The sequence below is a fragment of the Haliotis cracherodii genome, unplaced genomic scaffold (assembly GCF_022045235.1).
Source record: "Haliotis cracherodii isolate W230 unplaced genomic scaffold, xgHalCrac1.p SCAF_2, whole genome shotgun sequence".
Classification (NCBI taxonomy): domain Eukaryota; kingdom Metazoa; phylum Mollusca; class Gastropoda; order Lepetellida; family Haliotidae; genus Haliotis; species Haliotis cracherodii.
The window spans coordinates 3,696,744-3,718,456 of NW_027266275.1; the positions used below are offsets into that span (position 1 = coordinate 3,696,744).

The following is a 21,713-nucleotide window of genomic DNA, read 5'->3' on the forward strand; positions in this document are numbered from 1 at the left end:
CAAATAAATAGTTTTGCTAAATTTACAATGAACTACAGACACCCAAATTTCAGTGTATCAATAATATTTCATGGGATTATTATGCACTCAAAGACTGACAATGTATACAATAAACTGAACACAGTGCACTAGCGGATTAACTGTACAAATATAGCTTACAAAAGAGGGATGGAAAATATCACAGAAAAATAAAGCAGTAGGATGTCATGACTGAATGAGCCTACTGCAGACATTGGCCGTTGGAGCTCTACAGTGTTGTTCATGGATAAAACTATATATAAATTTTCTATTAATGTTTACAAACAATAGTTCACAGTACTAAGACCACAGTCAAAGCTAGACAACACAGGCCATGGGTGAGCATGAGGATGGTTGACATGTGACTTTCCTTCAAAGATGACAGGCATCTTCCTGGGAGCGGGCTGCTTGTCATTTCAAGGATCTCTTTTATCACCCATAACCAGTTGATTATGAAACTACCACAGATCAGATGCTTCTCGACAACTATCACATATTTTAGCATCTAGAAATGTTCATGTTTATAATACAGACCATGAGTTGAACATATCAAGTCTGTTCAGGTTGTGTTCTGGAGTGATCATGAGCTTTAATACTGATTCGACATATTTGAGACTATTGGCACCCATCACAGACATAGAATTACAAGGTACAGAGGTAGGCCAGCACTTGTTTCAGCAGTTGCACACCAGCAGCAGCAGATCTCAGACCCGAGCCTGGAATTTGGCCAGGTGAAGCCCATGCCGCAGTCGGTCTGCGTCCAACTGCCGGAAATATGCATCATCTTCATCTCGGAACATTTGTTCCTGATAATCTTTTATCTCTCGTTCCATACGGCGCCGCAATTCCTTCTTCATCTCACCAAGCACCTGCAAAAGGAAGAATATGCATCCTTGAGAAGTATGCTTAAGGTAACAATTTACTCACTACATGATCAGTATGTCAGTTATTAAAATGAGAGAGGACAGTATAATTGTATATGTCATAAAGGTTCTTGTTTAACATTGCAATCAGCAATATTCCACTTGTATGGCAGTGGCCAGTAAGTAATCAAGGCTGGACCAGGCAATCCAGGGATCCACACATTTGGGGTACTAAGACACTATATCCACCAAGTCATGGAGCCGGAACATTTTGATGCCTCTTGTGACCAGCATGGGTTGCTGGGGACCAATCCTACCCTGCAATCCCCGATGTTATACAGAAAACACAATTCACAAATGACCAAAAGAAGCTGCCTCTCCCTCCTCACCTTCTGTTGAGCCTTCTCTCTGATTTCCGTCTCCGTCCTCTCCCGAGCAACTCTCTCCGCCAACAGGGAGAACTGGTCCTGGTAGCTGCCACAGTCAAGGGGGATAACCCATAACATAGCTCCACTAATATCACAGCACAACAGCTGTGGGAACAAAGACCTAAGTGACACTTTGATCCCATGAGAACGGGTAATACATAAAGGTGATGATAGACCAAGGATTTTAACTGGCTCTAATCTGGGATTTTCTCCCACAACTAGCAGACAGACCACTGAAGCCCCTGTGCCCCTGTAAAAAAGGCAAATTAGGATACCTTAATTATTGCGCAGTTTGGCAAGGATTACAGGACTAGTGCCAATTTCTAATGCTGTATTGGTTAGTTATATGTCATAATCAACCCTACAAGCTGTAACATCTGATTTCATGCTTTCATTTGAAGGATCAACTGCATGCTTTATTTTTTTAGACTGAATTCTTTAAGACATAATATGATGGAGTCAGTTCCTGTACAGCTGCAGTAAGAACAACAAGCAACATGATGAAGTCAAGGATACTAGTTCTCCATGGACTGGATCTCGTTGCTGCGCTGCTCTGCGTGGTTAGAGCGCTGCTCACGGGCGTATCGCCGCACTTCCTGGATCCGCTCCTTCTGAATGGCCAGGCACTCGTCAAACAGCTTCTTGAAGATCTGTAGCATCACATACACAAGATTGAAACCTACTATGCTCATTGAAGCATTCCTGAATGAATTGATGTGACTATACATGCTAAAATAATATATGCGACTGCTTGATGACAGGTGGAAAATAAGAATGGATTTAACAAATTGTGTTTCAGAGGATGAAACCTAACTGATCGACAAACAGATCTCCTCAATGCATGTTGCAGCACTGCTGACTAATAGCCAAGCTTAATAAGTTGGACACAAGAAACATTTACACTGGGAGGAAATCGTGAAATAAAGCACAATTCCTGAACATACCATTTCTTCTTTTGTCCTTCTCTTCAACATCTTGGATCTCATGCGGACCTGATATTCATTGTAGTACTTGCGGGCACGTGCAGACTGTATACGCTTCTCGTGCATCTTGTTCTTTACTGATGCAGACTGACTGCGCTGGTCTTTAATGTCTTGCTACAATGAGGGAATAAGTTACAACATGCGGCTAAATAAGCTTCGTTTGTTTGTTTCTTTGTTGTTTAATGCTGCACTCGGCAATATTCCAGATATATGATGGCGGTCTGTAAAAAATAGAGTCTGGACCAAAGAATCCAAGGATTGATATCATGAGCATCGATCTACACAATTAGGATATGATGGCATGCATCAACCAAGTCACCGAGCCTGACCACCCAATCCCATTAGTCGCCTCTCAAGACAGGCATAGTAGCCTTTAACAGCAAGCATGGGTTGCTGAAGACCTATTCTAACCTGGATCTTCATGGGTCAGGTAAACAAGCAATAAACAATCACTGATATAGCGCTTACTTGCATGAAATTATGAAGTTACACTTTAAACAAGTAAAAAATGTCTTCTATCCTAATCTGGTATGAACACGTGGGATGCATAAAACCCCATGTACCCCTCATGATACTTCTTCAACAAATTTATCTTACCGACATGTTTTAATATGGCATCGAAAACGTAATCAAACAAATACAAAATTGATAGAAAACTGCTGTTCATTTCAGCTGAGGTTAGCTTGCGTTATGTCACGCGACTTCCACTGACTTGGAAAAAACGTGCAGCTTTTTTCTTTAAAGCAGGGTTTAAGGGACTTATTTATTTCTCAGAGATCCACATGCAGCCTAACATGCTCATGGCGGGGTATAAGAGATTTATTCCCCTGCTGAGCATGAAACACAGTATATTATCAAGATCACGTGGACTAATCAGATCTTATCATTCTGACATGGAGGTATGATAATGTACAGTATACCATTGGGATGATGAATTTACTGCAGGAAGTGTGGGTTGTATGTGATAATATTGGACTGACCAGATGCTTGGAGTGGGTTGTATGTGATAATATTGGACTGACCCAGATGTTTGGAGTGGGTTGTATGTGATAATATTGGACTGACCCAGATGTTTGGTGTGGGTTGTATGTGATAATATTGGACTGACCAGACGCTTGGTGTGGGTTGTATGTGATAATATTGGACTGACCAGATGTTTGGTGTGGGTTGTATGTGATAATATTGGACTGACCAGACACTTGGTGTGGGTTGTATGTGATAATATTGGACTGACCAGACACTTGGTGTGGGTTTTATGTGATAATATTGGACTGACCAGACGCTTGGAGTGGGTTGTATGTGATAATATTGGACTGACCAGACACTTGGTGTGGGTTGTATGTGATAATATTGGACTGACCAGACACTTGGAGTGGGTTGTATGTGATAATATTGGACTGACCAGACGCTTGGAGTGGGTTGTATGTGATAATATTGGACTGACCAGACGCTTGGAGTGTTCCAGCTGTTTCTGCACCATCCTCGTCAGGATTTCATGTCTCTTCTCTGCACCCTCCACCTGCACAACACACAGACGTTACCTTCATGTCCGCAAGGTGATCATTCAAGACTGTCTATGATAGAGGTAAATATCACTTAAACTGTTTCATATTCTTCGTACCAAACACACATAATGCCCCAAAATGTTTAATTTTAGACATATATATTGTGAATAAACAATGTTATATGTTATATATTTTATATCAAAATTGAAAGTAGCATACGACAAGGTACCAACATTTCTGGACAAAAGACATCTAGAAACACAAACCTGTTCTTGAGCCAGACTCTTCTTGCGTTTGTTTTCCTCATATGTGCGAGTGAGTTGTTCGATCTGAGAGATGCCCCGCCTCCACAGTTCATGCCAGGTGTGCTCGGACAGGTACAGGTGAGGGAACTCCTCCAGCAGCACTGGCATCAAGTCTTCATCCTCCGTTAGACTCACTAGAGACAACCAACAACAAACTCAGACGCTATCCACAAACCAGCGAATCAAGTGACAGTTTTGTACAACTTAAAGTGAGTGAGTGAGTATGGATTTACGCCGCTTTTAGCAATATTCCAGCAACATCGCGGGGGACATTAGAAATGGGCTTCACACATTGTACCCATGTCGGGAATCAATCCCGGGTCTTCAGCGTGACGAACGAACAAACACTTTAACCACGAGGTACCCTACCTACAACCCACAGGTTCCGAGGGATTGGGCTGGGTAGGGAATGAAACCCCTAGCCCTAGTCAACCTGGAAGGTTGGCCTTACCTCTGCGGAGTAGGGTGGGAGCTCAAGTAGTAGTAGGTCAGTGCACATGCAGGGATATTCGATGCCACAATGTTTTTTTTGTTTCCTTTTTAATCTTTTTACTAATAACACTACTAATACAGATCCGTCACAAGGATAGAATTTATGAAGTTAAATGCAATGAGACACCCCAGAGAAGAATTACATGAAAATTACTTAGTCTTTATGCTATCGATGTTTCAAGTATGTCTGTTTAAAAAATCAAAGAAATACAAGGATTATCTTCATCTATACCAACTTACTCGCCCTCTTGGCCGTCCCCGCCCCGGAGCTGTGTCTCCTCACTTTGGTGCTGACAGCTGGCTTGTGGGTCCGGGGCTTCTTGGTGGGCACCACTGTGGGAGAGAGCAGTGACATACAGTTAACACACTGTGCCACTAGAGCATATCATTGTCCTTATCACATACATCAGGAAGTGAGAATGGTTTTACACTGCTTTAGCAATATTCCAGCAACATCATGGCGGGGGACACCAGAAATGGGCTTCAAACATTGTACTCATGTGGGGAATTGAACCCAGGCCTTCGGAGTGATGAACGAACACTTTAACTACTAGGCTACCCCATCACCCAGGGATGTAGGACAAAGTAATCAGATACCGACGTCAGTACAAAGTGATCACACACAGGGAGTTGCATAATGCCTCACCTTTTATTGTCACCTCCGATCTTTTTGGTATTGCTTGTTGTACCCTTGGTCTTCGGGTATCTCCAACTTTAGTTTTCTTCAGCACTTTCTTCTTAAAATCATTCTCCTGAAACATGAACAGAGTTCCATAACAAAGCAGAAGGTAACAGGAAAAATCGGCACAGAGAGTCATTTGGGTTTCGCACGTTGAACAGTTGAGGGGTGAGGATTGGTAAGAATGCCCTTACAAACCTCTAATAACAACATCCTTTTGTTTTTACGGGGCCAGCCTCACGTAGAATAACCTCCTGGCAGGGACTTTCTACAGAATATCCCTGTTTCAGGAATATTTTATAGAATGTCCATCTGTCCAGGCATATTCCATAGAATGTTCCTGGTTGGAGATTTATTTTGCTATCTAACACAATCTTCATAACACACATGACAATGCTAACTTGAGGAAATATGGGAAATGAAGAAAAATCTAGCCACAAATGTTACATATTTTTCAGTGGGACTACACATGCCACCTTCGCATTAAAGGAGATAATGTGAGTGGAACGTACAGTCTCCTTGGCTTCCTTCCTGCCGCGGGCCGCCTGCTCCTGGAACTCCTCCTCCAGGTCCTCCAGGTCTTCCTCATACATCTGCTTGAGGATCTGCAGGACACACATTCACATCTGTCACCGTCATCTACACTGTATGCCCCTTGCAAGTCTTCTGACCAAGTTTCACAGCCAAAATATTTCAAGGCTTGATTCGGATAGTATTTTTATTATCAAAAGACAAAATATTTCAAATTCAGTATGTTAATGTTAACCACTAATGTTTGATTTTCCTTTGGCAGCACCTACTACTTACTATCAAACGTATCAACAAACCTGAGTTTTCTTCTTCTGATTCTTGTTTTCTTTCAATAAATGTTTTCTTGTGTCCAAAAGTACCCCTCGTGTTTGTTTTTTGGGTTTGCTAGGTTGTGACAATATGCTGGAAGATGCGGTCTTCTGCTTTCCCCCCTGGAAGCGCACCTGCTTGCTGACAGACTTGGCCTTCCTGTTGCTAACAGACGGCTTTCTGCCCTCCCCAGTCAGAGCACTGTCAATCATTCTATGGAACCTGCAACAATGTTGCCAGTCTCATTTCAAATAAATTCATAATGTCATAAAAGATTCAACCAATAACATTTTGATCTGAATTAACAAACTGAGATCATACCACGAAACATTACACCCACCCTTTCTTGAAAGCCCCAAACCCTTCTCACCAGAGACGTGTCTTGAACCATTTTGAATGAGTGAGTGCATTGGGTTTAACGCCACTCCGAAAGGTATTCCAGTTAAATCAGCTTAATGTGGGAGGAAAGCCTTAAGTGATGCAGGTCTCAGACATTTACAACTTTGCATGAGCACAGGTATTGTGCTGACAAATCTAGAAACATAATCGGGGTGAACTAGGATTTAAACCCACGATCATAGGTTTCGTGCTCAGAGGTTGCAACTCTGCATAACAAGTTAGGGTGCCTAGACGACTTGGCCACCTGTGACCCCCTGAAATCATTCTGACCAACTCAGGTGACACCAGAATCTATCGGTATTCATCTTTGCTTCCTAATGTTGTGTAATACAGTACACCTAAATTGCCAGAGTGACTGAGCGAGTATGGTTTTACACCACTTATAGCAATATTACAGCAATGTCACGGCAGAGGACACCAGAAATGGACTTCACACATTGTACCCATGTCAGGAATCAAACCTGTGTCTCCAGCGTGACAAGCGAACGCTTTAACCATTAGGCCACTCGACCGCCCCCTCAATGGCCAGAAAACAGTAAAGTAACACATGACGTGAACTGAGCACAGAGAGTGAAGACCTCACCTCCTCCTGAGGCGATCATCCTGTTTGCCGTTCTCCAGCTCTGTGTCACTAAGGTAGCCAAGGTCAGTGTAGCTGCCATATTTCTCCCCAGCCCGAGTTGGGACAGTCGATGACTTTGTTGGCAATGGACGGCGTTTAGGCTTGATGTCAACGCGAATCGTACCTATATCATCACTTTGACCCCTGGATGAATAAAGACAAATAATTCCTGTTCAGTTGATATTGAATGGTAAAATATGATTAATGATCTGGTTTTGAAGGCAGTAGCATCCACTTGAACACCAGTTATCATCGTTGAATTAAACTTCACATGCAAAAGCTACTTCCAGTAGTATTTACCGTGTGCTTCTGGAGGGTTTCTCACGACTGACATCGCTACTGTTGTAGGATCGGTCATCTAGGAAGGACACTTTCCTGCTAGCAGCACCCGGTGAAACCTAAACACAGAGTGTGGAACTAGATGTACAATGTATGGGGAATACATTATCCACATGTACAGTCCAGGGACCACCTGCACAAAACAATCTACTATTGTAAGTCTATGTTAAGTATGGGAGTTACTATGATCTTAGTGCTAAGATCGCTTTGTGCATGCAGACCTAGATGTACCAAAACCTAACAATGGCTTTTAAAATAGGTCTCCAATGGTGGTCTATTGTTTTCCATTTTGAAAAACACCAGAAGTCAGAAGTGCAGGTTGGTGCAGGCAGGTGTCATATCCCGATGCTGGAACCAACTGTCAGCATGCTGTCACACTCTCACTTGGGAATCTAGCCAACTGTGACTCACTGCACTGTAGTCCACCCTTGAGCGAATGACATCTTCTGTTCGTCTTGTTGCAGCGACATCCTTAGGAGCAGCATTAAGGTCATGTGCAAGGTGACGGTCCTCTGCTTCTGGGGCTGTCGACGTAACTGGGTCCCTGAAGGAAACAATTCATAACGTGTCACATTGACATATCAGTGGGAAAAATGTGTCAACATATACTATGATTACCATATTTATACGTACCCATAGCCAAGTCTGCTAGTTGTAGGATAGTCTCGAACCAAGTCTCTATCTAGGGGTGTCTGGTAGTCTGTAAGAGCATCTCGCTCTAATCTGGATCTGATTGGGCTGGTTCGGACTGCCGCACGGACGTAAGCTGCCGTCTGCGACACCAGACTGTGGAGGTCTGTATAGGAGGAGGCTAAACCCTTGGCAGCCAGAGGACGGGAACTGGAGGAGACAATGTATACACATGACAAAGGACTGAGGTAAAATATTTGAGATATTCTTACACAAAACTATTTCAGAAAACTGTGTCAGCCTGAACCAGGGCGGGAGATGGCCGAGCTGGGGAGGGGGCTCAGAGATCAGCAAATAACACAATCATGGTCCCAAGAAAGGGGGAATCTGGGGGTCAAAGAGCCACCCCAGGGGCAGGTCCTGGTCAAGCTGCTTATACAGATGATGCCCTCAAACCTCTGGATGCCTGCAATTTCCCAGGGGAAGGGGGTTTACACGGGCTGACACAGGAGGCTATGTCGAGGATGGTCCTCACGAACGCTTGAACCCCAGTCAGAAAAGGAGAGGTTGAAGCACTTATTATTAAACATATTTTATTGTCCAAAAAGATAAAGGGACTGGGCACAAGTGCAGCACTTATTACCGCCTTCTCCTGAAGCATTTGTTGGGCAGATTGGTATGAAAACATGAACAATTGAGTACAGTAAAATACATAGTCAGCCATTGTTGTCAAATTCAAGGCCTTTTCAACGCAAATTAATATTTAAAGCCTTTTCAATGACAGTCTGCCGATTTGAAGTCCTTCTCTAGCCTATGTCAACCTACCACTGTGATGAGTGAGAGCATGGTGCAACATACCAGGACAGTATGTGAGTAGTCAGGTCTGGACCAGACAAACCATGGTCGCCAATGCTGGTGGGGTATTATTATGCAGAGTAAATCTTCTCTGGTTGTCAGTCACATTCATACTGGCCCTCAGCAGCAGTTGTGGTCACCAAGCAAGGGAAACTGGAGACCTATTCTATCTTGGAATCCTAACTGGGTCAAATCTAGTGAAACAAAGTCAACCATGCTCTACTGATACGATATATTTATTGAAAATTGCTGAAGTAACAGTAAGTATGTTCCTGACCTGAGTGTTCCAGCAGTAGCTGTTGAAGATGTCGTTGTCGTTTTTGTCACACCTGATGTCGCCCTGGCTTGTGTTTGCCTGTCTGTGTAATCCACAGGTCCAACTGTTGCCCGGAGCCGATCTTTCTCTGGAGTCTGGTGCTTACTTGGCAGTGGAGCAGACGCAGAGAAATCTACACAGAGAGGATCATGGGTAACAGCTGAAATCTTGTTTCAAACTTTTGTCCCAGCGACATTCAAATATCACCTCAGACAGCTACGAGAGTTGTATGAAGACGTTGAGATATTACTAAAATATGTAAAGAAACTGAAATGATCACAGCAACCGGATTTTTACAGAATTTCTGCAGGAAACATAAATACATGGTCAAAGTTTTGTTTGTTTGTTTGTTTGTTTGAGTGAGTGTGTGCTGTTTAATGCTGCAATCAGTAATATTCCAGTTGTATGATGGCCTCTTGTAAATAACCGAGTTCGGACAAGACAAGCCAGTGATTGATAGCATGAGCAAAAATCCATGCCACTTAGGTACGATGACACACAATCAACCAAGTCAGTTAAGTCACGAGGGACCAATTCTTACCGAGAATCCTAGCAGGTGGTCACAATTTAGTAAATAAATAAATATTATCTGTACGCTATAACATCAATAGTTTCTAACAGTTTTATCATTTCCCTGGCACACTAAAGACCTGGGTTTCCTTGTCACATGACACATTTACAGTCAAGAGGTACACAAACTTATGCCTGTGATATAAACTGTTTCCCGATGAGTCCCTATGTGTAATCTAACCCAGGTCTTGAGCATGAGACATAAACTCACTAAAGAACAGGACACAAAAGGAGACACAACACAAGACGGAAAAGCAACGATAAAGGACATCCACAAAAGCGAGACATGTTGAGCACACCTGACACATAAGATGGGTAATGATGGTACAAATGATGCGTGATGGTACGATGCTGAGCCACAGTACCACTGGATTTATCTTTAGAGGCCTCCACTGTCGTGCTGGGGCCATCCTGCCTCCTCTTGGGACGCACCCCGAGGTGGTCGAAGGCGCCGGTGGTGCTGCTGGATGCAAGGTCAGCATGTGGCCTCTGAGGATCAACAGAAACAGTCAGCCATGGTCTGTCACTAACATGGCCAGGGTCCCGTTCCACAAAGCGATCGTAACTACAATCAATCTTAGAGACTTACGTCGATTATAAAATCGTCTTAGCTAAAGTTTACGCCCGTTCCACAAAGCTATCTTAGGGCGATTGTAACTTTACAAGTTCTTAAGTAGCCGATCTTAACAAAGATCGGAATCTTCAGCCATGAAGATACGAAAGTTTCCCTAAGAGTGGCCTCCCTTGGTCATGTTTAGCAGACGACGCATTGTCGAAATATGGCTGAATCGCAGACCTCTGTCGGCGTCAAACACATTCGTCGCAGCAATTTTTCAGCAAGCGAGATCGCTGTCCTTGTTGATGAGGTGGCTGTTCACCACACGACACTGAATTCCTCATTCAGCTCTACCATCACCAATAAGCTGAAAGGCAGCATATGGGAGGACATCGCTAACAAGTAAGTGAGCTGTGGACTGTCAGAATGTTATCTGATATAATAATAAGTCAACATACGCCATCTTTCTTGTTATGGTACAATATTTAAGATCGATTTTAGCGATCCTAAGTTGGTCCAGAGCAACTTAGCATTTTGATCTTAACTTACAACTCTCTTAGTTCAGATTGCTTTGTGGAACGGGCGGCCGATCGTAACAAAAATTTAAGATCGCGTACTTAGTGAGTTACAATCAACTTAGCCCCAAGATCGCTTTGTGGAACGGGGCCCAGGAGCAAACAGAACACAATATACAAAGCGTCATATACATTGATGTGCCTGAAAGACGGCATTCGTTTGAAAATTCTGGGAAGCCAGTGTGAGTGAGTGAGTGAGTGAGTGAGTGAGCATGGTTTTATACAGCTTTTAGCATTATTCCAGAAATCACAGCAGGGGACACTCATGAGGGGAACCTGGGTCTCCAGCGTGACAAGCGAATGCTTTAGCCACTAGGCTAACCTACTGCCCCTTAGGAAGCCAGAACTCCTAGAGGAACTGCAATTCAACTTGAAGTCTTACATGATGACTTACAGAATACGGCTTGTGCAATGGTCCATCTATATCATCAAGACGCTGTTGTATACTGTGTGCATCTCGCACAAGCTCCTCAGTCGAATCAAGTCGGCCTAAACAATGAACACATGAACAGTGATGAATACAAATATTTTGAATGTCAAACATTGAAAAATGATTGCTTAGCTTCCTTACTGCCTTAGATTTGGTAACCGAACATACAGGAGGAACACTGAGACCACAGACATTCTTCACAGTTTGGTCTGGCAACAGCCAGATACTCATCTGTGACTGGCTGACACAATATTACAACATTCTTAATTCCTTACCATGTTTAATGCATTTGAGATACGACTGGATGATCCAATTTACAATGTTTTTAACATGTCTACTTCAGATGTGATACTTTAAAGTTTAATCTCGTCAGATACTGGTATCGAGAATTTAGATAGAGTCACAAACGCAACTTCTAGACAGCCACAGACACCAGTGGTACTGACCTGGCGACACCCATGTGTTCTGCTTGACGTGGGTAGGAGGTGGGGACAGTCGGCGGGATGAAGCTCCGTGGGCGAGGTTCAGCTCCTGACTTCGTAGCAGTAAATTGTTTGCTCTCTCTAGAAGGTCAGAGGTTTTGTCATACAGCTTCTTAGACATTGGCCCTGACAAGAGAATACTTCACACTGTAACCGTATTTGTTGTAATCAGGCGCCTTCATCCACAGTCGCACATCACAGAATACCTGCTGCGCAGTGCAAGGATTCTAGTCTATGCTATCTACTTTCTAGGGCTGTCAAGCAAATACATGCTGCGCAGTGCAAGGATTCTAGTTTATGCTATCTACTTTCTAGGGCTGTCAAGCAAATACATGCTATGGTGCAGGAACAACAATTATAGCAAAACAAGCAAGCTTTTATATCTACAAAAGTAACATGATATCATGACAGAAGGAAGGAGAATTCATTGTACACAATGTAAGATATGATGTAGAGTACTTGGCTAATTGTTTGAAAGGCATTTCTTAGGTTGACTGATGACAAAGTAGGCACAATTTATGGATAACAACTTCTTTAATACTGTAAAGGCGATGTATCGGTATAGATCTTTATACCGTTGTCAATAAGGACTGAGCTGTCTCAGCCTTGCTTGACAAGGGTTCAAGGGTCTATACCAAAATGTCACCTTTACAGTAATTACAGAAGATGTTATCCATAAGTTGTGCCTACTTTGGTATTTTCCCTTGACCCCCATGCCTTCAGTGTAACACCTGGTGTAACAGAAACATTCTTTTCCCTTGACCCCCATGCCTTCAGTGTAACAGAAACATTCTTTTCCCTTGACCCCCCTGCCTTCAGTGCAACACCTGGTGTAACAGAAACATTCTTTTCCCTTGACCCCCCTGCCTTCAGTGTAACACCTGGTGTAACAGAAACATTCTTTTCCCTTGACCCCCCTGCCTTCAGTGTAACAGAAACATTCTTTTCCCTTGACCCCCCATGCCTTCAGTGCAACACCTGGTGTAACAGAAACATTCTTTTCCCTTGACCCCCCTGCCTTCAGTGTAACACTTGGTGTAACAGAAACATTCTTTTCCCTTGACCCCCATGCCTTCAGTGTAACACCTGGTGTAACAGAAACATTCTTTTCCCTTGACCCCCCTGCCTTCAGTGTAACACCTGGTGTAACAGAAACATTCTTTTCCCTTGACCCCCCTGCCTTCAGTGCAACACCTGGTGTAACAGAAACATTCTTTTCCCTTGACCCCCCTGCCTTCAGTGTAACACCTGGTGTAACAGAAACATTCTTTTCCCTTGACCCCCCTGCCTTCAGTGCAACACCTGGTGTAACAGAAACATTCTTTTCCCTTGACCCCCATGCCTTCAGTGCAACACCTGGTGTAACAGAAACATTCTTTTCCCTTGACCCCCCTGCCTTCAGTGTAACACCTGGTGTAACAGAAACATTCTTTTCCCTTGACCCCCCTGCCTTCAGTGTAACACTTGGTGTAACAGAAACATTCTTTTCCCTTGACCCCCATGCCTTCAGTGTAACACCTGGTGTAACAGAAACATTCTTTTCCCTTGACCCCCCTGCCTTCAGTGCAACACCTGGTGTAAGAAAACATTCTTTTCCCTTGACCCCCCTGCCTTCAGTGTAACACTTGGTGTAACAGAAACATTCTTTTCCCTTGACCCCCATGCCTTCAGTGTAACACTTGGTGTAACAGAAACATTCTTTTCCCTTGACCCCCCTGCCTTCAGTGTAACACTTGGTGTAACAGAAACATTCTTTTCCCTTGACCCCCATGCCTTCAGTGTAACACCTGGTGTAACAGAAACATTCTTTTCCCTTGACCCCCATGCCTTCAGTGTAACACTTGGTGTAACAGAAACATTCTTTTCCCTTGACCCCCCATGCCTTCAGTGTAACACCTGGTGTAACAGAAACATTCTTTTCCCTTGACCCCCCTGCCTTCAGTGTAACACTTGGTGTAACAGAAACATTCTTTTCCCTTGACCCCCATGCCTTCAGTGTAACACTTGGTGTAACAGAAACATTCTTTTCCCTTGACCCCCCTGCCTTCAGTGTAACACTTGGTGTAACAGAAACATTCTTTTCCCTTGACCCCCATGCCTTCAGTGTAACACCTGGTGTAACAGAAACATTCTTTTCCCTTGACCCCCCATGCCTTCAGTGTAACAGAAACATTCTTTTCCCTTGACCCCCATGCCTTCAGTGCAACACTTGGTGTAACAGAAACATTCTTTTCCCTTGACCCCCCTGCCTTCAGTGCAACACCTGGTGTAACAGAAACATTCTTTTCCCTTGACCCCCATGCCTTCAGTGTAACACCTGGTGTAACAGAAACATTCTTTTCCCTTGACCCCCCTGCCTTCAGTGTAACACTTGGTGTAACAGAAACATTCTTTTCCCTTGACCCCCCTGCCTTCAGTGTAACAGAAACATTCTTTTCCCTTGACCCCCATGCCTTCAGTGTAACACCTGGTGTAACAGAAACATTCTTTTCCCTTGACCCCCCTGCCTTCAGTGTAACACCTGGTGTAACAGAAACATTCTTTTCCCTTGACCCCCCTGCCTTCAGTGCAACACCTGGTGTAACAGAAACATTCTTTTCCCTTGACCCCCATGCCTTCAGTGCAACACCTGGTGTAACAGAAACATTCTTTTCCCTTGACCCCCCTGCCTTCAGTGTAACACCTGGTGTAACAGAAACATTCTTTTCCCTTGACCCCCCTGCCTTCAGTGTAACACTTGGTGTAACAGAAACATTCTTTTCCCTTGACCCCCCTGCCTTCAGTGTAACACCTGGTGTAACAGAAACATTCTTTTCCCTTGACCCCCCTGCCTTCAGTGCAACACCTGGTGTAACAGAAACATTCTTTTCCCTTGACCCCCCTGCCTTCAGTGCAACACCTGGTGTAACAGAAACATTCTTTTCCCTTGACCCCCATGCCTTCAGTGTAACACTTGGTGTAACAGAAACATTCTTTTCCCTTGACCCCCCATGCCTTCAGTGTAACACCTGGTGTAACAGAAACATTCTTTTCCCTTGACCCCCATGCCTTCAGTGTAACACCTGGTGTAACAGAAACATTCTTTTCCCTTGACCCCCCTGCCTTCAGTGTAACACTTGGTGTAACAGAAACATTCTTTTCCCTTGACCCCCATGCCTTCAGTGTAACACCTGGTGTAACAGAAACATTCTTTTCCCTTGACCCCCATGCCTTCAGTGTAACACCTGGTGTAACAGAAACATTCTTTTCCCTTGACCCCCCATGCCTTCAGTGTAACAGAAACATTCTTTTCCCTTGACCCCCATGCCTTCAGTGCAACACCTGGTGTAACAGAAACATTCTTTTCCCTTGACCCCCATGCCTTCAGTGTAACACCTGGTGTAACAGAAACATTCTTTTCCCTTGACCCCCATGCCTTCAGTGTAACACCTGGTGTAACAGAAACATTCTTTTCCCTTGACCCCCATGCCTTCAGTGCAACACCTGGTGTAACAGAAACATTCTTTTCCCTTGACCCCCCATGCCTTCAGTGTAACACCTGGTGTAACAGAAACATTCTTTTCCCTTGACCCCCCATGCCTTCAGTGTAACACCTGGTGTAACAGAAACATTCTTTTCCCTTGACCCCCCATGCCTTCAGTGTAACACCTGGTGTAACAGAAACATTCTTTTCCCTTGACCCCCCATGCCTTCAGTGTAACACCTGGTGTAACAGAAACATTCTTTTCCCTTGACCCCCCATGCCTTCAGTGTAACACCTGGTGTAACAGAAACATTCTTTTCCCTTGACCCCCCATGCCTTCAGTGTAACAGAAACATTCTTTTCCCTTGACCCCCATGCCTTCAGTGTAACACTTGGTGTAACAGAAACATTCTTTTCCCTTGACCCCCCATGCCTTCAGTGTAACACTTGGTGTAACAGAAACATTCTTTTCCCTTGACCCCCCATGCCTTCAGTGTAACAGAAACATTCTTTTCCCTTGACCCCCCATGCCTTCAGTGTAACAGAAACATTCTTTTCCCTTGACCCCCCATGCCTTCAGTGTAACAGAAACATTCTTTTCCCTTGACCCCCATGCCTTCAGTGCAACACCTGGTGTAAGAAAACATTCTTTTCCCATTCTTATTTATTCAAAAAGACAAAGCAGACAACTATGCAGGGCATGCCAGTGGCGTATTCTCCGACGTGAGATTCATCTACTCTACAATCCTCACCTGTACCCTGTGAGACCAGGGGTTTGGGAGACCTCGTCGGAATGGAAGCAATCTCATCATCCGTAGGTGAGTGTCTGAAGAGGTGACATTAACAGTGTATACAGACAAACATTGGATACATCTTGTATTATTCACAACGATTTCCTGGCTATCCATCATCATGATCATAACATATAAGTGACAAAATAATACAGGTGTTCAACATTTGCTCAAGCTTACTTATACTAAATTGAAAATTTTACAATAAATTGTATATTTAAATGCCTATCCTATCTCACACTAAGCATTTCTTCCTTCTTTTTTCGAACCTTGTTTGAAAACATCCTGAAACAAAGTTACCAGCTTCAAAAGACATTTCACCCGAACACATCACAGCCTTACCCTGGTCACCACCTAAACAATGGGTCATGCACCACTGCATCCCTGTGCAATCCGACCTAAAGCGACCTGATCACCGACATACCCTGCCTCTTCATTTTCTTACTAGAGTGGCGAGGCTGGTGTAGCTGGGAAAGACTTTCCTATGACTTTCCTGGACTCTGTTGACATTGAGAGGTCAAAATTGGGAAGATTGATCAGCAAGTTTTTTAGATCCAGCGAAAGCCTGCAATTTAAGCTACCGTGGAAATATACGAAACCGTAGTGGTAGCAATGAGTTAATAGCTGCTAGATAAGTAGCCAATGCCGATCCCTTGAGCTTCCTTGTAGAATGCAAGTGCTGAAGATACTCAGCAATTTGTTAAGGTGACGGAGTGGTCAGACTCGGGATAGTTATGGCTTTACAATATACTTCTGAGGTTTTCCACTTGTTGTCATATGAGGATTTAGTGGAAGTAGTATGTAAATGTTGAAGGTATTCAGCTATTTGTGGAGGTGACACAGAGGTGATACATCTCGAGGTGAACAATAGCCTTCAAACGTCTTCCACTTGTAACTGTACAGAGGTATGGTGGAAGTGCTGTGCGCTTGAATGATAGTTTGAGCCACATTCCGAGAATAACCCTTGGCAATAAGTGATTTCTGGAGATGTGCCAAACGCAAATATGAAGCATGTCTGGTGACGGGTTGAATTGGGTTGTGAAGAGGTCGTTTAATAAGTAATCACTCACACAGCTGCTTTTGATCTTTGATTTGTTGACATGGTGATGAGTTTGTCTGCACACCAACGCCCGATCACACGTAGATCTCATAAGTGAGCTCCCCAACCAATTGTGTGGCATTGACGGAATATTCGTGGAAAGTTTTAAAAAATCAAAGCTGCATCTTGTAGATTGAGGTTGAATTTATAATTTTCCAGTCAAAGGATCCACCAAGCTGGGTGATCGAGACCATGCGGAAGTGCTGCAATGTCACTAGAAACTGTGCCTTGAAGGAACGTAGAGATCATTGGGAGCAAATGTCAAATCAATATGTCTATATTCACCAACTCCCAATCGTCAATAAGTGTGGGATGACTTGTCTATCCAGGTTGATCGTCTGTAAGTCGATGTGTAGTTCTGGTGGAAGAGGAGATGGATTCCATTCCCTCTGTGCCGTATAGATGTGCTCCCCATTCTTGTATCAAGGTGACGACGAAAGTAGGTGTGAATGACTCCACGTGCAGTCATAGAAGTACTACTGTACAATTCCAGCATAATCGGTCTTGTTTACAAAACTGAGAAATCTTGACACATTATATGTTGATCACCCTTGCAAAGGAACAGGAAATACAGCAGTCTTGCTGAACACATTGTCAAAGCTCCACACACACAAATACCTATCATGCGAAAATCCAGCGCGATCTGGGTAACCCATGATGACTCTGTCGATCCTCTAATGAGCATTCTTATGTTGATATGATCTTCCTTGCTAAGACAAGGGTGTCTGTCAAACTTAAGACCAGTGATAATCCTGTTCATAAAAGTTGCATCTCTGTCGAACCTCATGGTGAGGGTTCAACGAACGCTCCCGCAAATCCTTCCTGTCTCCTTGGTCTAGGTTTAACGTAGGCTGAGGGGCAAGGGTGGCCCAGTCGTTTAAGGCGATGCGATTCGCTGTGCAGAGTTGCGTCCCTTGGGTACACCAGAAACCTATGACTGTGGATTCGAATCCGGGTTGGCTCCAATAATGTTTCTAGGTTTGTCAGCACCATACCCGTGCTCATGGGTTTCACTGAAGTAGTAAACATCTGAGACCTGCATCACTTCGGGCTTTCCTCCCACATGAAGCTTACACGCCGCGATATAACTGGAATACTGTTAAAAACGGCGTTAAACCCAACTCACTCACTCACTTAACGTAGGCTGAACAATACACTGGTTAGGGCGATAATACTCTTGTAGAAATATCATGTGGATTAAGCGTGATGTACTAATGCAAGCCATGTACAGTAACAGTGGTAGACGTTTCCACACCAGGATCAAAAGAAGAAGAAAAGCACAGGATAATTTTTAAAATATAGTTGTTTCTGTCTTCATCTTTTTATTATGATTGGAATGTCAAGTAGTGCTTATCAAAATTAATAGAAAACCACTATTGTTAAGTTCATTATGAAAACAAATTTACCTTGAATAAAAGTCTGTTATTTTTGCTGGCTTATCTGTAGGTAGGTTTCCATTTGTTGGGCCATAGGGCCTATCCCATCTCACTTCACGACTTGATAGCTCATCAGTCACATCATGGGAGGGCACAAAGAGGCCGGAATTGCGTGTATCTGTCAACAACAAACATAACATTAATACCATGCACGGCGCTCGGCCCTAAGGGGCTAAAACCTAGTATACTGCGTCTGAGTTGGGTATTCATGTTAAACTGCAGCATGGTATCTCAGTGGGCTAGCACTATAAAGTCGGCATTAGTTCGAACTAGTACAAGCACACTGACCACACACATGCAGACATGCACTTCGTTGTATACTACAACTTTCTCAGGAACACTTATCATGATAAATCCAGTTACAATTGTCGAAAAGATTGTAAATGAGGTAGAATGCTAATAGTTATCATAAACATTGACTGACAGTGACACATGAAACCTAAGTTCTTACATTTAATTAGACATGTTAAAGGGGGAACGCTATGGCCCTGTGCTCACTGCTCATACAGCCTTAGGCTAGATGTAATTAGTGCCATGTGTGACTTGAGACACTGCATCTGTGTAGAGTGAGGGAAATCATTAACAGCTGAATCCATTTAATAAACATAAGATCAGCAGAAACACAAAGTGGGGTTTAAGTGACCTGAGTCAAACAGTCAGGGTCTCGTCCCTCTTGAAACAGTAATGTTCAATAAATGATGGGAGTGGAGAGGATAATGGTGTTTACCATCCAGGTCAGTGGAGAAGTCGCTGTCTATTTTGTTGAGAATGATGTCTGCGAGCATCGCGATGATCTCCAGGAGATTCTGTATGACAACCGCATCCCCGTCCACGATGCTGCGTCCACGGATGTGTGACAGTGAGGTGTGGAGGTTGACGGCCAGCTGATCAATGATCACCTGACAGTTGTGGGTCTCATCTTCTTGAGTGATGGGGCTGGTGATGAGCCCTACATAAGAAGTAAATGTCTAATTCAGCGCCAATTGTACAATGCTGACAATTTTAAGAATCTGAAAACTTTCATCTTGAGATGTTTTACCAGCTGTGGAAATACAAAACTAAAATACTCCTGATACTCCTGATCACATGCTAATAAATAATGATGCTGGTTCTCACTATGTCTAAAAGTAAAACAAATTATCTACCATTTATTTCATTTACTTCCAACGGCTGAAATGCAAATGCTGTTTACAATTTACCATTTATGATACTATATCATGATGTTACTAGTGTTAGAGGGTCAGCATTGTAATATCTTGAAAATTTGAGGAATTTTTAAACATTGTACAAACCTAGAAAACTCCAATTGGAAACAGATGTTGGTAGTCACTTAACATGCTTAATACAAGCCTAAAATACAGCTTTTTTTTATTGTTTTATTTCCCGCAACTATGGAACTTACGACTCTAGCTGTTCAACCCTTCTTATCATATTTATGTTATGGTTTATAAAGCTGGGACCAGACAGCACATTTACCTTTGGGTGATTCCGCAAGGAACCCTGTGAACAGATCAACCAGGACTGACGAAGTAATGTCTTCCACACACCTAACTACCCTTGAACTGTTACACTGCCTAAGCAGCCTGTTGGCAAGAGACACTGAAAAAGAAACATTCTGACATGTCATAAAGCTATCCAACTAGAAACAGAAATTATAATCAACATGGTCAAGTCTTCAATACTTTTACCTCCAACCTAGCATACAGCAGCAAGGTATCCTGTACCATGTATATGTATCACATATTTTTATACATAGATTATGTAAGGTGTGGTGAAATGGGGTTTAACGCTGTGTTCAAGATTGTTGCACTTATATTGCGAAGTTCATACATCTGTGTGTGGGGCTGCTGGTACTAGTCCGGTCTAATGCCGATTTTATAGTGCTATCCCATTGAGATACCATGCTTCAGTTTAACATGGATACCCCACTCAGACACACTATACTGACTCTGAGATGACCACTCCTTGTTTTTTACTCCTTAAAGGTCTAGTGCCAGGCAGGGTAACAAGTAGAATCTTTTAACGTCTTTTGACATGACCCAGACAGGGATCTTCTGCTCTCTGACAGATGCTCTACCACAGACCATGGAGGTGGTCCCATAGATTATGTAAATATGTGTTTGAACATGAAAGTGATGACTTGTTAATGTTACTAAGAATATAGATGTATAATACATACCGGTACCTGCTTCCGTCAATTCACTGGGAGAACCTCGAAAGCTGTCCATAGCTTTGGTTCACTGAAACATATAAACAAATCAAGGTATGGTTCTGATCAAAGGCTCCATGTAGATGGTTAATTGTAATGACAACAACAGTCAAGAGCTGCTTGGTAGAAGCATTCAATGTCAACAACCATGACTAGGCTAGAACAACATGCATCCTAATTGCTACATCACATTATTAAACAAATTACAGGTACAAATTCAACTCTACAATGTCATATGAAATGGCTGTTCGTCCCCAGGCATGTAGCTCATGTCAGGCAATTAAAGCCGCTCACGGGTCTATTGAAGTTGTTGATGTGGGAAAGGTATTCTAAAAAACTGTTTCAATGTCGATATCCAAATGAAATACTTCTTGAAATATATTGTCTTACTGATGATAAAAGCCAGAAGATGGTATTACCATGTGAATACGTAATTCAAAGCAAACTGTTTAGTTTAATCCACGAGGCGAGCACGGAAGCGTCATCGAACGACGTTGGATACACTGAAAATCATGGTTAGTTAGCAAGTCGACACATGTCGTGGACTAAACGAAAACGGTATTTACTTAATCCTTCCACAGAGTTATCCTATAAGCATATCTGTTCAATTACCCTCTTCCAAAGGCGGGCGTTCAATCTAAATGCGTTCGATGGTTCACGAAAATAGCACTTTTCCAACAAAAAAAACATGCAGAAGCCTGTGTTCACAAACTCGAACTCTACCGCTTCTGTCGTGTTTACGATTTGTTTGAAGCTTTATAATTCGAGACATTTCATTGGGTCTGATAAATCGATTGGCCAATAAATGTACGTGTAACAAACCAGGAG

At 43.1% G+C, this 21,713-nt stretch overlaps 1 protein-coding gene across 4 annotated transcripts; it reads right to left on the bottom strand.

Annotated features, from left to right (window-relative positions):
* On the bottom strand, window positions 1-21,622 carry LOC139468625 (centrosomal protein of 95 kDa-like). 4 transcript variants are annotated; one of them, XM_071250742.1, is made up of 24 exons: window positions 21,498-21,622; window positions 20,856-20,916; window positions 20,153-20,275; window positions 19,404-19,625; window positions 18,647-18,794; window positions 16,103-16,176; window positions 11,852-11,968; window positions 11,370-11,464; window positions 10,144-10,333; window positions 9,236-9,407; window positions 8,107-8,313; window positions 7,885-8,017; window positions 7,435-7,532; window positions 7,096-7,278; window positions 6,101-6,335; window positions 5,786-5,878; window positions 5,241-5,346; window positions 4,835-4,927; window positions 4,064-4,236; window positions 3,737-3,811; window positions 2,254-2,406; window positions 1,826-1,959; window positions 1,271-1,355; window positions 1-887 (listed from the first exon to the last, which is right to left on the bottom strand). In XM_071250742.1, the coding sequence occupies exons 2-24, from the start codon at window positions 20,902-20,904 to the stop codon at window positions 723-725; spliced, it is 3,123 nt and encodes a 1,040-aa protein (XP_071106843.1). In that variant the 5' UTR covers window positions 20,905-20,916; window positions 21,498-21,622; the 3' UTR covers window positions 1-722. The 4 variants fall into 4 exon arrangements, with proteins under 4 accessions (XP_071106843.1, XP_071106845.1, XP_071106841.1 ...); XM_071250744.1 differs by having other exon boundaries at window positions 10,210-10,333; window positions 11,852-12,013; XM_071250740.1 differs by having other exon boundaries at window positions 11,852-12,013.
* Between the last annotated feature and the right edge of the window lie 91 nt (window positions 21,623-21,713).